Raw genomic sequence first — 14,332 nt, forward strand, 5'->3', positions numbered from 1 at the left:
TACAGGGGCCACGAACAGATGCCTCACCAGTGAGCTATAGTGTAGTAGTTGGAAAAGACGAGGCAAAACGGTTTACAGCGAAGGCTACTGCACACGCAGTAATGGAGTAAAAAATGTTTTGCAATCAACAACTTACATTTTTAATTGATGAGCAGAGGGCCACAAATAGTCTATAATAGTCTATAATTTCAGTCTGTATACAATACACCCCAACTTAACTTCACCTGGTAGGGATTCACCGGGACGGATTCTTTCAGAGATGTCCTTCCGCCCTGCCAAAGCTAAACATGAAATATATCAACCTCGTTAAAATTAAAAATTAAAGCAGTATGATAAAAGGTTTTGACTGACTTGTATAGTGTATCCAAATTTTAAATTCGTTTAACCTTTCATTCATTTAAAAATGTCAACAAAGGAAAGTACTTTATACGGGTTTTCCCCGAGTATTCCGGAGCAACAGGCACGTTTTCCATTTATTAGTGCAGTTAGGCCTAGTTCTTCAGTTTTAGAGACGTGCAACATGGCTGTAAAGGCCGCCGCTATTATTGAAAACTTACGAAACGAAGAGCAAGAAAAACTAAAATCAACTTTTGTGGAAAAGGGTATTGACCTAGACTTAGATATTGGAAACCTTCTTGCTTCCGATTCCAACCCCTTTGACATAAATTCATTCAGGTACGGTACGGTATACGATAGCTTGACAAATAATTTTCAACCCTAGTATGCTAATTTAAAATAAAAATTTTGGAGTATGTTTGTTCTCTTTGTTGGCAGTTGTCTGTAATCCATGTTGTAATAGTAAGAAGTTTGGCACAGGCACCCAAGAGACTCATGAACGTTTAAGCCATACTTTTGCACAATTTAAAAAAGTCAATTTAAAAAAGTCGCTTTTCTAGTTACTGTCTGGGTGACGAGATATTTTCAATCGCTTGTACTTAACAATGGAAAATGTTGACGCACTGTGAATCTTTTTTCAATGACAAGCGTTTTGAGAATTAGATTGTAAAGATTTTGCTCCTAGGTGAGTTGCACATGGATTCCTATACGCAGTAAAAAAAAGATTTGGAAATATGTTACGTAGTTATTATTTTACAGTGGTTTCAATTCAACACACTGGACTAGTTGGATATGAAGTCACGTTATGTGGTCAGCGTTGCATGCGACGTAAAATGCGTATGAGTTTGCGTGTTATCTGTGGTGCGTTTAAATGTAATAAGTCGGTTTACATTTACTTCTATTTGAATTTAATTTGCTTGACATGCAAAACAAAATTAGCCTATATAACGCGGCTCCAATAACATGCAAACTCTTAACGCATTTAACATCGCATGCTTCCCTGGCCCCTTATATAGGCCTAGCTGTCATATCGAACAAGTCCATTGCGTAGGATTCAAACCACTGTAAAATAAGAACTAGGCAAAATCTTTAAAATTCAAGGCCCAGAACGTTTGTAATTTCAAAAACAATCAAAGTGGGTTGACAAGTTCCATTGTTAAGTACATGCGATCGAGAAAATCTTGTCACCCAAGAAAAAGGTGGCGGCAACTCAGAAAGGGTCTATAAAACAGTTAATGAACTACACTTAAAAAAATTCAGTTGTTTTAACGCCAATATATCATAAATAAACAAAGAATTTAGGTTTCAGTGCATGCGATCCCAAAATTTGTGTCTTTTTATCACAATTTTTTGTCAGAAACTGCCAAAAAAGTTGAGGTTGAGTTTCCGAGTTTGTAACATGTTTTAGCTTTTGTTTATTTTATGTTTTAGGTTTATGTTTAACTGCGTGGATTTTTAACATTTTATTTTTTTGTCTGAAAGAAAAGATGACCCAAATTACGTATTTACTTTTCGGCATGGGTACTGCCCATAAGCTACCCTTGATTGTATATGATGTGGCCATATGTGATGGTAATGATGAAAAATGTAATGAAAAATAAATTTAAGCCGCTTTTGGTTGTAAGCTAGTTGTAATGGTAGGCTATAGTAAGTCACACCGAAACATGTGGGGCAGTAAACTGCTGCAATATATGCTTTATTTTCTATGGACATTTTGGTTTGATAAAACAATGTAAGCTGTCTTTGATTGTGAGCCGCATAAATAATGGTATATAGAAAAACTTTTGCTAGCCGCGATTGAATAAATATTGGTAGTAGAAGTTTATATTTAGAAGTTTATATTCATAGAACTTCTTTAATTTTTAAGTTTTTTTTGCTGTTTTGTGAAAACGATACATGATAATAATTCATATGTTATTTAATAAGATAATGTCACTCATAACTGTGGAGATATTATTATGAATATCTTCACTTATGTTTGTTGCACTTTTAGGTCGGGCAAAGATGCTTTTCTAAAGTCTCTTGCCAGAGACAATGCTCAAGTTTTGTTTAATGAAATATGGAAAGTAAGAATCTAAATTAGTATTAACGGTATTGCTTTTAACAATACCTCATAGATGCTGTTCTTTGGCTTGTCGCATAAGTTAATCTTAATTAGATCTTATTGCTACATGTTTTATTCTTTTTTGTACATGTTTCATTTTTGCATTTTTTAGCTTCCGGTAGAAAGAATACAGGATAGTGTTATAGCTAAGGTATGTTTTTGCACTGAATTATGCTGAAGCAACTTTTTGTAGTACTTGTATGTTTTAAAAAACTGTTTAAGCTGCAATAGAACTTGTTATACGCTATTATATCAATTTGACTCTATGACACCATACTGCAATTGAATACACACTGCAGAATACAATATTGAATTAAATCATATTTTTTATCAAGTTTTTAAAATGTTGCTGTTAATGTTGCTTTATTTATCTAAAAATTTTGCTTTATTTATCTAAAAAATGGCTGACTTTTGATTTTTCCGCAGCTTCCTTCCCCAGAAACAACTTTGCCGAGAGAAAAGCCGGTAATCCTTTTCATGATAATGTAACTGTAAAAAAATTTCTTTTTCTTTTGAATTTCTTATTTTTTGAACTGTCTTTTTAATTACGGATATTTTAGACCTGTTGTATTAGTTTGTGATCTGATCTTAATTTGCAGATTCCTAAACTACGTCCTCCAACAAAATGGGAGGAATATGCTAAATTGAAAGTAAGTCACAGTTTTTACTCATGATGTAGATCAGGGCTTCCCAAACTTTTTTGCTCGCGACCCCTTTCAAATGTTGAAGTTTTCCGCGTCCCTTCACGTTTAAATTGATTAGCAGTGCGAAATATGCATTAGTCATTAGTGACATTTATTGAGATGCAAAGACTGAATTCAAGCAACCAGTACTCAAAGCCTACTTACTACTTTACACATATGTAGGCTACTGGAAACAAAAAAGCACACACATTTATTCAGTGTGATTGGTGCGACTGCTTTCTGCTACAAAGCAAGTCCAGCCGTGGCTCAATATCTGTTAATGCTGGTCTCAAGGCGGTTTCAATGTTGATTAGGCTGAAACGATATTTTGTTTTGATTGTATTTTGTACTTCGTGTAAAATTGGTATAGCCTACGCTCTGCGACCCCTAAAGTTCGTTACGCGACACCCAGTTTGGAAAGCCCTGATGTAGATCATCATATTAAGTTATTAACACCACCTAAATACATTACGTTATTCAAAAGAATTAGCTTTCGTTTACGATGTATACGACTTAGTAAGCTTTACAATACTAGCAGTAGTTTGTGTCAATTATTAATTATCAAAGCTTCTTTATGAGAGGCGTCGACTTTGAGTTGATATTCTGTTTTATCAGGGCATCAAAAATCGCAAGAAAGGAAGAATGGTTTGGGATGATGCATCAAAAGTATGATTAACTTCATGACTTTATTTTATTTAGGCTGTTGTAGAGCAAGTTAAGTTTTCCAACATTTAAAAAAAATTTCTTATCTTGTAATTTTTTACTTCTCGTAAATGCAGTGAAAGTATTTTTCCTAAATTTGTTTAGTCCTGGAAACCTAGATGGGGTTACCAAAGAGCCAAGGACGACACGAAAGAATGGGTTCTCGAAGTCCCGAAAAATGCTGGTAGCCTGACTTATCTTAAACCTCTTATCTTATACTATCTTATATAATATATGACTTATCCTATTACATACCTGGCTTACTGGATAAAAACTTTTTGTACAGATAATATAAATGCGTTGTTTTGGCTATAACAGTACTGTAGTATTTTTTTTAACTTGGTCAATTCTCAGTCTTTTCGAAGACTCTCAGTGACTCTTTTATGTAACTTTCTGAACCACTTTTTACGGTTATATTACTCTCAAACATTGCTTGCTTTTGAATCACTTTTGATTTTTGAATTATGCTTGACCTACTTAAATCAGATCCAAATGAAGATCAATTTGCTAAGAAGATGAAGGAGAAAAAAGAAAAAGTTGCTAAAAATGAACTCCAGCGGTTGCGTAATATTGCTCGACGGAGCGGAAAGAAAGTTCCTGGTGTTGGGGCGACTATGACTGCGGGAAATGGAAAAAATCCAACGCCCACAGAAGTAATTCACTTTTTACTTTAATTGACATGTTTTTGTTTGTACTTTTTAGTTTGTTTTTATTCTATTTTGTTGGCATATTAATCTAGCAAGTCCTATTTATCAGCTTGAATCGACATTTCATCTTGCCAAGAAGTCAACAGCTTCTCTGGGGAGGTTTGAGGGATTGCTTGTAAGTATTCTATTTATTTCATAAAAATTAAAAAGTAAACTTTACAATATAAACAAGATTTAATATAATACAAGCTTTTGAACCATTTCATTTTAAAAAAAATTAAAATAGCAGTAACAAGGTTTATTTCAAAACAAAGTGATATCAGCTTACCTGTAATATCACATGAGTAGCAAAGTTAGCGAAATACCTCAGACACACTTTGATATGTATTTATAGAAAAATGAAAAGCCACAAAAGAATCGCGGCAAAAAGAGAAAGGTAAGTTACAGGGGTAAATAAAAGCTTTTTATTCATCATGACGTCATCGTGCACTCATTCATCGTCCTGTTATGTGTTAATTTACCATCGACTTACTGCTGTGTGCTTTTATTTAAATGTTTTTCCTTTGTAGTTTCAGCCGTTGATGACGTCAGAAAAAGACCAACAGCTGAAAATTCTGGGTCAAATGTACAAAAAAGCGCCCCAAGTGAACGTTGAAAAGGTGATCTGACAAGTACCTTCTTGTGCAAGTTTAACAACTTTTTTTCATTTTCTTGTATTAGCAGTAGCACAGACGTGCTAGACTCAGTCTGCTAGACTTAGAGTGTATTTTATTGTATTCTGTATTGGCGTTTAAATTGACGCTTTTGTGTTACCTGCAGGCGGCGAAGCGTGAAATTCGGCAAAGCCAATCTGGGTAAGAGTGTGAACGTGTTGTTTGTTTATTTATTGTCATTTCTCGTTTTTGTGACTTGCCAGTACAAGGCATTTTGTTGTTTTTTTATCTTTTGTAAAATTTTACACTTTCTTGCAGCAACGTCAAAGCAAAGAAAGGCGGCAAAAAAGGCGGAAAAAGTAAAGTTTCAAAAAGAAAAGAGAAACGCTGAAATGACTAAATCCATGCTTTCTTGGAACGGGAGCAACCAACGTCAGTGGACGTGTCATCGTCTGCCTCAGTCAAACACTTTATCTTTTATCAGTTGCGTTTGGTCGCTTAAAATAATGTTGAGCATAACTTTAAAAAGCGTATTACAAACTCAAATTACATAAGAAGGCTTTTGATTTTCACCCAGCTTTCAAAATTAAGGTTCCCAGTCAAATGGAGTCATAATTTGATCATAATTAAACCTGTTACTCAAACTCCACAGCAAGTTTCTAATTGTGAAGTTACAAAAGTTCGTATTTTCACTCATATTCCCACAACATGTTCTTTTCAAATCCGACTGGATAGGAAAGTTAAAACTTGTTCCAACGAAAAATTTGTCAAGAACAGCAATTACAGAAAATCATTTAAAACTAGTGATTTAAACAAAACTACATTTTGAATTATTTTAACTGTATGCTACTTGTACGACGCTATAAGAAAACGTTTACTACAAAAATAAATCTTGGTGAATAAAACCACGTGAAACCGATCTAATTACTAGAAAAACTACTTGATACCAGGCAACATAGAGGTTTTTTACCGACTGGCCAAGAACTTTTGATAAAAAGGCGAAAATATTTTGGCGTACCTGCTCTTGTATCTTATACGCTCCTTTAAGCTAGGGCCTACGACCCTACGTCATAAAACTGATTAACACTACCAATAATAATGATTGAATTTTGAAACAGTTGTTCAGTTTCGTTTGGCATATTTGAATGTACTTGGAAGATTCTCAACTTTATAACTGGGATACATTCCCGTTTCACCGGTCCTTCCATTTTTCCCAGTAAAGAATCCATTATGGTTGTCGACCTGTACGTCAATTTGATCGCCAACTTTTAATTCAATCTCATTGGTGGATTCCTTAGCCACGTGATTCAGCTTAACCAACTGCATCACTGGTGCTTGGACGTCGAAGTAAAATGGAAAGTCAAGTGAGTAAATATCCGCGGATGCGTCGACTTTATGAGTTTGCATGATCTGATAAGCGACTTTGCAGACCTGAATAACAAAAGTTCAAAATATAATGTTTACAGTTAAAAATCGTGATTTGCAAATTCCCGACAAAATTGTTCTTCTCTAAAAAAAACACTTTTGGAAAAAAATAGGAAAACACAGTTTTGTGGTGTTGAAAATCAAATCACTTTATTTGTTTTCGGTTGCTATTTTCGTAAAACAACTTTTAAATTAAAGTTCAAGCCAAGCCAAGGTACTGCGCAGAACCAGTTCATCATCATTCAAGACGAGAGTTCAAAGTTAGGCTCAATGTAGACGTAGTCGTTAGCGAAATAAACCAAGTCAACAGTAACTATGTAGCTAATCAAGAAACTTGCCTCTGACGTCAATGTGCAAACTATGTAGTTGGATTGGGATAGTGCGTAGATATCTGCGATTATATCGATCAATCCTTTACGTGTGTCTCTAGTTCGCAAGGTCTTTGCTCGTTTAGACCTTTCCACACTTCCCAGGAATTTGTAACTTGGATAGCTTTACACCAAAGCCTCGTATGTTTATCATAAACATTTATTCGTACGTGCTTTATTTAGCTTAATTTAACACCCGTATAAACTGTATGATATAACACCAAGTTTGTACTATTTCATACTCTCGCTTTGCTTCTTTCCAAACCATAGGATCGTCGGTTGCAAGATAGACTCTTCTCTTCAACTTGGGATTATTTTCGCTCTTCAGTGCCAGCTTCATCTCTTCCTTGAGAAACCAGTCTTCGACATGGCTCATGTAATCACGAAGCTGATGAAAAGCCGCGTTTTCTCCTTCGAGATAAATCTTATCAGTTCGCCGCACATGGACACTAAAGCACGAAGATTAAGAAAAATTGTTAAAATCAGTTCTAGACCAAATCACTTTCACATCAGCAATTTCATCCAACATGTTTCTTTTAAGCAAGAAAATGACCATACCTTGAAGGTATAATATATTTTTATTGAATAAACTTGAACCAAGTTTAAGATTGATTAATGATTGATGGGTTCGGAAATTTATAATATCGTTTATTCTTTTCAGGGATAACGAAATCAGACGAAAAAGACGACAAAGGCCAAAGTCCTGAATTTTAGCAACATGCAAGGTGTTATAGCTACTGTGGTTATGTAGCGAAGGAAGAAAACCTATATTACATTATCTTAAAAGCAAAAAAGAACGAAACGTCCAGCTGCTACTAGTTGTTTTTTAAACTTTTTACAGTTATTTAACTTCAATGATAGGCGGTAACATATCGCGGAAATAGCCGAGTATCGGGCATTATCGGTTTCATCCGGAAATAGCCGAATGGATAAAGCGGCTGGACCTGCATTGATATAGAGTAGTTGGTATTCTTCGATACTAATTTGGGCGTATATATAGTATTGTCCTTGGACATTGGGCAAGGCATTAACGACGCTTGCTCCTGTTCAATGAAGCTGGTGAACAGTTCTAAAATCGGGGTAATTTTTATTAAAATTCAGAAACCAAATAAAATGTGCTGAACACTTCAACTGGACACACTGGAACTTACGCATTGCTAGCTCGGTAACCGGGGCTCAGAAATTATCGCCGATTTTTAGTCGTGAAAAGATTTTCGTTAGACTGAAGATAAAGATTATATCATACCATAGAATACCAATCCACAACAGACGATATAATTTAGCAAAGAAAGTTCGCTTTTTAGACGTCCTTTATACGTACAGCATATAGAAGGCGTTATAAACTACTTTATGCATTGCCATGAATGCTTTAAATTAAAGCAGACTTACCCTACAGTTGGTTTTTGGAAAGGAAAATCCACAGCATCAGTTTCCACCATCACGGCTGGTTTGGCTCTCATCAAGTAACTTAAAAGCTGCCCACTCCACCAAACATAAGGATAATTGTGGAAGCGTTGGACCAAGTCAAAGATATGCTCGGGCACCAGTTGGGGAATAAATCGAGTTCTCACTTCATCGTCTTCTTTTATCAACAGAAATCGCTCGTTGTGTGATTGTTCATCAGCTGAATGTTGAACTAAGGCTATAGCCTGTAGGTCTCATATGATTTGTGTAAGCTTTAAAAAAGTTGTCAAGTAAATGTGCATTGTGCACAACAATGCAATGTGTAGCAGCGAGGTACTTTTTTTAATACCAACATCTGTTCTGTTGGTTGGAAAAAAAGTACTGAATCTCGAGTACCGTATTATTTTGTCAAGGAATTTTGGTCGATCCCGGTACTCGGTACTTTTGGAGTGGTTATTTAAAAGTTTTGAAAAGAACGTTTTTCAAAAAGTTCATTTTAGTTAAATTACGATGCCAACTTTTAGCGTTCCCTGTTCTTTTTAAATCTACAAATGTATTTTAAGCCGCAAGTGGTGAGGTCACATATATTTTGACCTGAAGTAACCTTTAGCTGGTCCTGAATAAGGAAAAAACTGCACTTCCAGCAGAATGCATTACACTAAAAGCATAGTCGAAGAGTTACTTTCTGTTTCTTGAAACAGTACCGAACACCAGCACCGTCGGTTCATATCTTGCCACGTACCGGGACCGTTACCTATTGCCCATCTCCGAGCATAAGTTTGTTTTAAGGTCATCACCAGCTTACATTGAAAATCTTGCCACTGATCGACCTCAAAGTGAGAACAAGTCGGTGAAGGAGATTCAAATATTTCATTCATGTCGTGGATACCGTAGAAATTAGGCGGGTTTTGTACAACCAAGACCCGTTGATCGCCAATGGCGAATGTGAAGCGAGAAAGTAAATGCTGCATTGCGCAACCAAACCCACAAGTTGCTGATTCGACTTTTAAGTAAAACGCTTCAGAGCAATCCCCAGGATTCTACATAACAAAGATGCGATGAGAAACTAAGCCAAAGAACTTGTACGGAACTAAAATTAAAAACAAAAATTAAGAAATGATGTAATGTCCACCTGAAGTTCTTGAAGTTCGGTTTGTACAAGTGCTTTAGCAGTCGAAGCGTGCTTAACCAGCTGTTCAGTTTCTCCTTCAAGTTTAACTTCAATGTAAGCAAGGAGGTGTCTATATATAGAAAAATTAACAAAATTAATACAACCAACAACTTTCCTTTCTATCTCACAAGATAATCGTGCATATTTTTTCTTGTATTTTTATATAAAAACTTACAAATATCTTTCACGCAGTCGTATGATAGCTTCATCCACACTACTTGCGTTGCTATCCACTTTTTTAAAGCTTGAGAGTTCGAAGTTCACGGCTTTCCACATATTTGTCAAGTGTTTTCCGATTTCTTTCATTGTCCGTAATCGATAAGTGTATTCGAGTGTATCTTCAGAACCAAACTTTTCCTTCTGGTCGTCTGCAACGAAATGTTTATAATACATATCAAAATACCTTGCAAATACCTTGCTAAACTACTGGTAACTACATGCAATGTAAATTATCATGTACGCAAACAACTACAATTATATACATGTCAATTGTCAACTAAGTTACGTAGTGTGTGATAAAACAATAAGCATGTACATTTTGCTGAGTTCTAATGCTTGATATCAGCAGTATTCCAAAACTGACCATCATTATTATTTGATATTTCTGCAAAGTTTTCTCGGAAGACCGCACTTGGATGACATTTGCATTGCAGTTGGAAATACGTCATACTGCAACATAATTTCAAAACGATATCAGAAGAAGCCGTCGCCAGTATTTTTCGACTTTTTGTCTAACTCTAATACGAGTCGTACTTTTACGCTGTTAGTCCATGTGTTGTTTATCCAGATAACAGATACAGTATAGAACACAATAAAAACCGAAGCATACACAGGGATAACTTGTGTAGTTATTAACTTATTATGTACGGGAGCACGACATATGGCCGCGGGAAAGTGGCCGCGAACAAACTCACCGGGGTCAACTGAACGTGACGTAAATTGACCGCAGACAAACTGACTGTGACATAAACTGGCCGGCGATCAAATTAACCGTCGATAAATTGGCCGGCGATCAAATTAACCGGCGACAAATTGGCCGTCAAAAGGTCAAAATTTTAAACTCGGTAGTATATGATATGTAAAGTAAATATTTGTTTGTAACTATTTCCTTTGTTTTTAACAAAATTGTTTTTTATTTCAATACACATTGAAACGTTTATTGAAATAAACAGAAGTGACTAGATAGTGAATTAGAATTTTGACCTTTTGACGGCCAATTTGTCGTCGGTTAATTTGATCGCCGGCCAATTTATCGACGGTTAATTTGATCGCCGGCCAGTTTATGTCACAGTCAGTTTGTCTGCGGTCAATTTACGTCACGTTCAGTTGACCCCGGTGAGTTTGTTCGCGGCCACTTTCCCGCGGCCATATGTCGTGGAACCATTATGTACGGCTATTATGGAACATTAATCTCAGTTCTGCTACCTCCGTCTTCTACGCACATGCGCATATAAACATAAAAAGAGTTATTGCACAGATAAAACTGTATCTTGCAATTTTATTATATCACGATAAATAAGTTTTTGCTTACTGGAACGAGATGCTGATGATTGTTGTTAAAATAATGATGAAACAAAGAGACATTAAATTTCGAGGAAACGGCACACTTCTAACGCTACATTTTCGGTTCATTTTTTTACGACTTTGTTTTAAGTGTTACACTTGCACCTACTTTCTCCGCATGATCTGAAACGTTACAAAACCACCTCAATGTATTTCACTGATGCAACAGCTTTCAAGGAAGTTAATAACTTAACTACTTTTTCCTGATTACTCGCCATACTTCGTATATTACACTATAGCTGCCGTTTTGAATTAGGTTGAAATTTAGGGCATTTAATGACAGATTTAGCGTGGACTGAATTTTCTTAGCAATTGTCTGAAGCGTATGCGGTTGAGCTTGGGTCATCTTTCTAAAAGCAAACAACAGTGATCAAAGATAAAGGATAGCCTACTTTGGTCTAACGCTTTTATTTTTAGCCTAGAACACGCATAAACGGGAAGGAATGAGGAAGTAGGCCTAATAAACAAAATGTCAATCGACGCCTTTATGGGCTGTAGGCCCATTCGAAGGCCTATCTTTAACAATGCAAAGTAACATTTTTCAATTTGCAATTGCTACTAAACAAGCCCGGTCACCTAGCTGAGTTTTTGTATTCACCGAGATGTAGGATAAAAAGACTTAATGCAGTGTTTTGAGCAAAATCTCGTATCTGGAATTCTCACACCAAATGCTTTAACTTTTAAACAACTTCTTTCCTTACATTTTTCCAAAAAATCAAAAAAGCCTTAGTTTTGAACCAACACAAAATGTCAACTCTAGTCTGGACCTACACTCAGCAAACGCCATAATAACAACAGACCATCACTAATTAACGTCACATGCACACTGGACCGGAACCATTTATACTTTTTCTATAGTGACGTCTTGGATAAGATCTTTCGTCACAATCGCCGTGTTGCCGTTTCAAAACTGCTCAAAATGGTACTAAAGGCCCTTAACGGATATGAGTGTTATTCATAGAAATCTTACTTTAAAAGAAGTAAACGTTTTGCACTTTTAGCCTCAAAACCCGATATATCGTTACGCCTTAATTATAATAACCGTCATCGAAGCTCTATGGACCAAGTTAAATGCGAAAATTGGGAATGTGATGTAAAACCATTATGACGTACCAATCCTTTTCCGCACTGGTTGGTTCAACAATAGTTTTTTAAGGCATCGTTATATTTCGCAATGTTTTTGTATATTTTGCTGTAACATGAGAAAGGTGCTTTTGAGTGATTTGTGAAGCATTTAGATTATTCTGCAAAACTTATACCAACATGTTACGACAAGACTGTCAGAATTATTTCCGCATAACCACCAATTCTTTAAACGCGCATTATAAGACATAGCCTAGGAATCACATCAGTGACCACGAAATGAAAAATGGAAAATTTTTACTCATGCTGAAACGTGTTACACGTTTTTATCCATGTTACAAAACGTTGAATGTTAACCCGGAAACACGTGGTTATGGATGAGTCATGCAATACTTAATTTCTTGCTTCATGTTGATTATTATTGGTGAAAATCCTCTTCATAAAGAAAACGACCACATTTTACGGCATCCTTGGCATGGCTGAAACGTTTTCACCTCCTTCGTCTTCTTGTTCTCAGTTTGAAGTTGATCAATGGCGACATTTTAAGTGTAAGCGCCACAGTATATAAATACCTGAGGTAGCCTGCCTCCAAAATACTAGTTCGGCCAATTTCGAAATGTTTAGCTTTTTCACGGAAGTATTTTCGACAGAAGGCTGTAAGGCATGTGTCAAGCGATACATAGCTTTTTAATTCAGGACAATCGTAAGGTTAAGAGCTGAATGTGCTTCGGTAGTACAGCTGACCATTCTCACAAAGACCGTCTTGTGAGAGTCGAAGACGAAACCTTACAAAACCGTTTTCTTCATAAACTTTTACTTGAGCATGTCCTTAAAATAGTCCAACACTTTCACAATTATCGTTTTGTTCGATGGAGCGGGCAGGCGCTGACGTAATGAAGCTCAAACCAACAATGATGCTTGAAATAGGCTCGATGACAAAACCTTTTGACCAACATACTGTAGGGTAGGTAGGTAGGTAGGTGTAGGTCGTCGTGAAATGCTACGATGCAATGTCAAAAGTCAGCAAGAAAATTTCAGCGTAAAAACTTAAGCTGTAAAAACATCCCGTTTTATTTGCACATTGTGGCCGCGCAGTATTATACATATAGATTTATTTATTTCATTATCTTCATGTAAAAACTAAAGATTGTTTTGTTAAAACAGAGAAGAAACGACTACGCTATTTCAAACGTACCAAACAAGGCCATCGAAATCTTTTTTATGCGAGATCCATTTCAGCGCGTTAGATATAGCAGGGGCGCAGCACAAATATACGCGAGGAGGGAGATTTTCAGACCGAGCAAACAATCAGGCTTTGTAATTTCAACGACACTCAAGCTTAAAATTAGAGAATATCTTCTATTATTTTAGCACCAATCAATTTTTTCCCGCAAGGACCTGAACCGCCACCATGCCGCGTTAGTTCATTTCGGGTGCAGTTTATGTTTGATTAAGCGTTGTAATAAATATAAACTACAACTACAAAACAATCCAAAGCTTAGATATCCACCTTAACCTATTGCAACAAGGTAACTGGAAACACTTTAAATGTTAACAAGTAATAGTCCATGAAAAACTATAGTTAGTGCGATTTTGTTTTTTCGCCACGGATTTGACCAATGAAATAAATAATCTCCGTGATAACAATGTATTGACACTGCGTTATAACACTTTGCAATAATTGCTTTTGGGCAACTTTCGCAATCGCGTACTATATATTATGTGTATTACGGCTTTCATGCTTTTGACTTATGATTTATGCTTTGTTATTGAATTGGTGTAATTGAAATTTTGCTTGTTTGTGTGATGTTGACGCTACAATTACAGTAAAACGTTCTGTTCTGAGGGGTATTTCTTTGATTTTCACAAATGCGTTTTTTCATTTAGATCAAGTGACTGTAAAAGTTGTTTTAACTCCGAACGTCAATAGCTTGCTGTTTGTGTGTTCGTAAACGCTAAACTTGTAACCCTTTGTAAATTTCGTGTAACCCCTCTTGAACTGATGCTAGCTACAGGTTTGCATGCTAGGCTTTTTTGCTTTGCAACCTACTGCTATCAACATTTGTCACAGAACAGTCTTACGCAAAACGTATCGCTTCTCTTGCAATAAATTGCAACTGGAAATGACGAAACACAATTAGTTGATATCTGCGGTGACGCAGTCTAAAACGTAGTGGCCTAGGTTTCTGAATT

At 36.0% G+C, this 14,332-nt stretch overlaps 2 protein-coding genes across 3 annotated transcripts; one reads left to right on the forward strand and one right to left on the reverse strand.

Annotated features, from left to right (window-relative positions):
- Nucleotides 1-463: 463 nt before the first annotated feature.
- On the forward strand, nt 464-5,682 carry LOC143451477 (ribosome biogenesis regulatory protein homolog). Its single transcript, XM_076952063.1, has 13 exons — nt 464-675; nt 2,330-2,402; nt 2,553-2,591; nt 2,867-2,905; nt 3,040-3,090; nt 3,739-3,789; nt 3,931-4,009; nt 4,312-4,478; nt 4,582-4,647; nt 4,867-4,908; nt 5,042-5,131; nt 5,292-5,326; nt 5,444-5,682. The coding sequence occupies exons 1-13, from the start codon at nt 521-523 to the stop codon at nt 5,514-5,516; spliced, it is 960 nt and encodes a 319-aa protein (XP_076808178.1). The 5' UTR covers nt 464-520; the 3' UTR covers nt 5,517-5,682.
- On the reverse strand, nt 5,674-11,182 carry LOC143451475 (alpha-(1,6)-fucosyltransferase-like). Of its 2 annotated transcripts, none has more exons than XM_076952057.1 (9): nt 11,025-11,181; nt 10,077-10,162; nt 9,669-9,861; nt 9,455-9,563; nt 9,128-9,362; nt 8,308-8,542; nt 7,161-7,367; nt 6,889-7,042; nt 5,674-6,556 (listed from the first exon to the last, which is right to left on the reverse strand). In XM_076952057.1, the coding sequence occupies exons 1-9, from the start codon at nt 11,123-11,125 to the stop codon at nt 6,248-6,250; spliced, it is 1,629 nt and encodes a 542-aa protein (XP_076808172.1). In that variant the 5' UTR covers nt 11,126-11,181; the 3' UTR covers nt 5,674-6,247. The 2 variants fall into 2 exon arrangements, with proteins under 2 accessions (XP_076808172.1, XP_076808173.1); XM_076952058.1 differs by having other exon boundaries at nt 6,368-6,556; nt 6,889-6,941; nt 11,025-11,182.
- Nucleotides 11,183-14,332: the final 3,150 nt, after the last annotated feature.

Source organism: Clavelina lepadiformis, chromosome 4, assembly GCF_947623445.1.
Source record: "Clavelina lepadiformis chromosome 4, kaClaLepa1.1, whole genome shotgun sequence".
In the NCBI taxonomy this organism is placed as follows: Eukaryota; Metazoa; Chordata; class Ascidiacea; order Aplousobranchia; family Clavelinidae; genus Clavelina; species Clavelina lepadiformis.

Coding starts and splice junctions, on each gene's coding strand:
- LOC143451477 (XM_076952063.1), top strand. CDS start 521: ATGGCTGTAAAGGCCGCCGCTATTATTGAAAACTTACGAAACGAAGAG. Junction 3,790..3,930: donor TTTGGGATGATGCATCAAAA/GTATGATTAACT, acceptor AAATTTGTTTAG/TCCTGGAAACCTAGATGGGG. Junction 4,909..5,041: donor ATCGCGGCAAAAAGAGAAAG/GTAAGTTACAGG, acceptor TTTCCTTTGTAG/TTTCAGCCGTTGATGACGTC.
- LOC143451475 (XM_076952057.1), bottom strand. CDS start 11,125: ATGAACCGAAAATGTAGCGTTAGAAGTGTGCCGTTTCCTCGAAATTTA. Junction 10,163..11,024: donor ATCATCAGCATCTCGTTCCA/GTAAGCAAAAAC, acceptor ATTATGTTGCAG/TATGACGTATTTCCAACTGC. Junction 7,043..7,160: donor TGGAAAGAAGCAAAGCGAGA/GTATGAAATAGT, acceptor TTTGGTGTAAAG/CTATCCAAGTTACAAATTCC.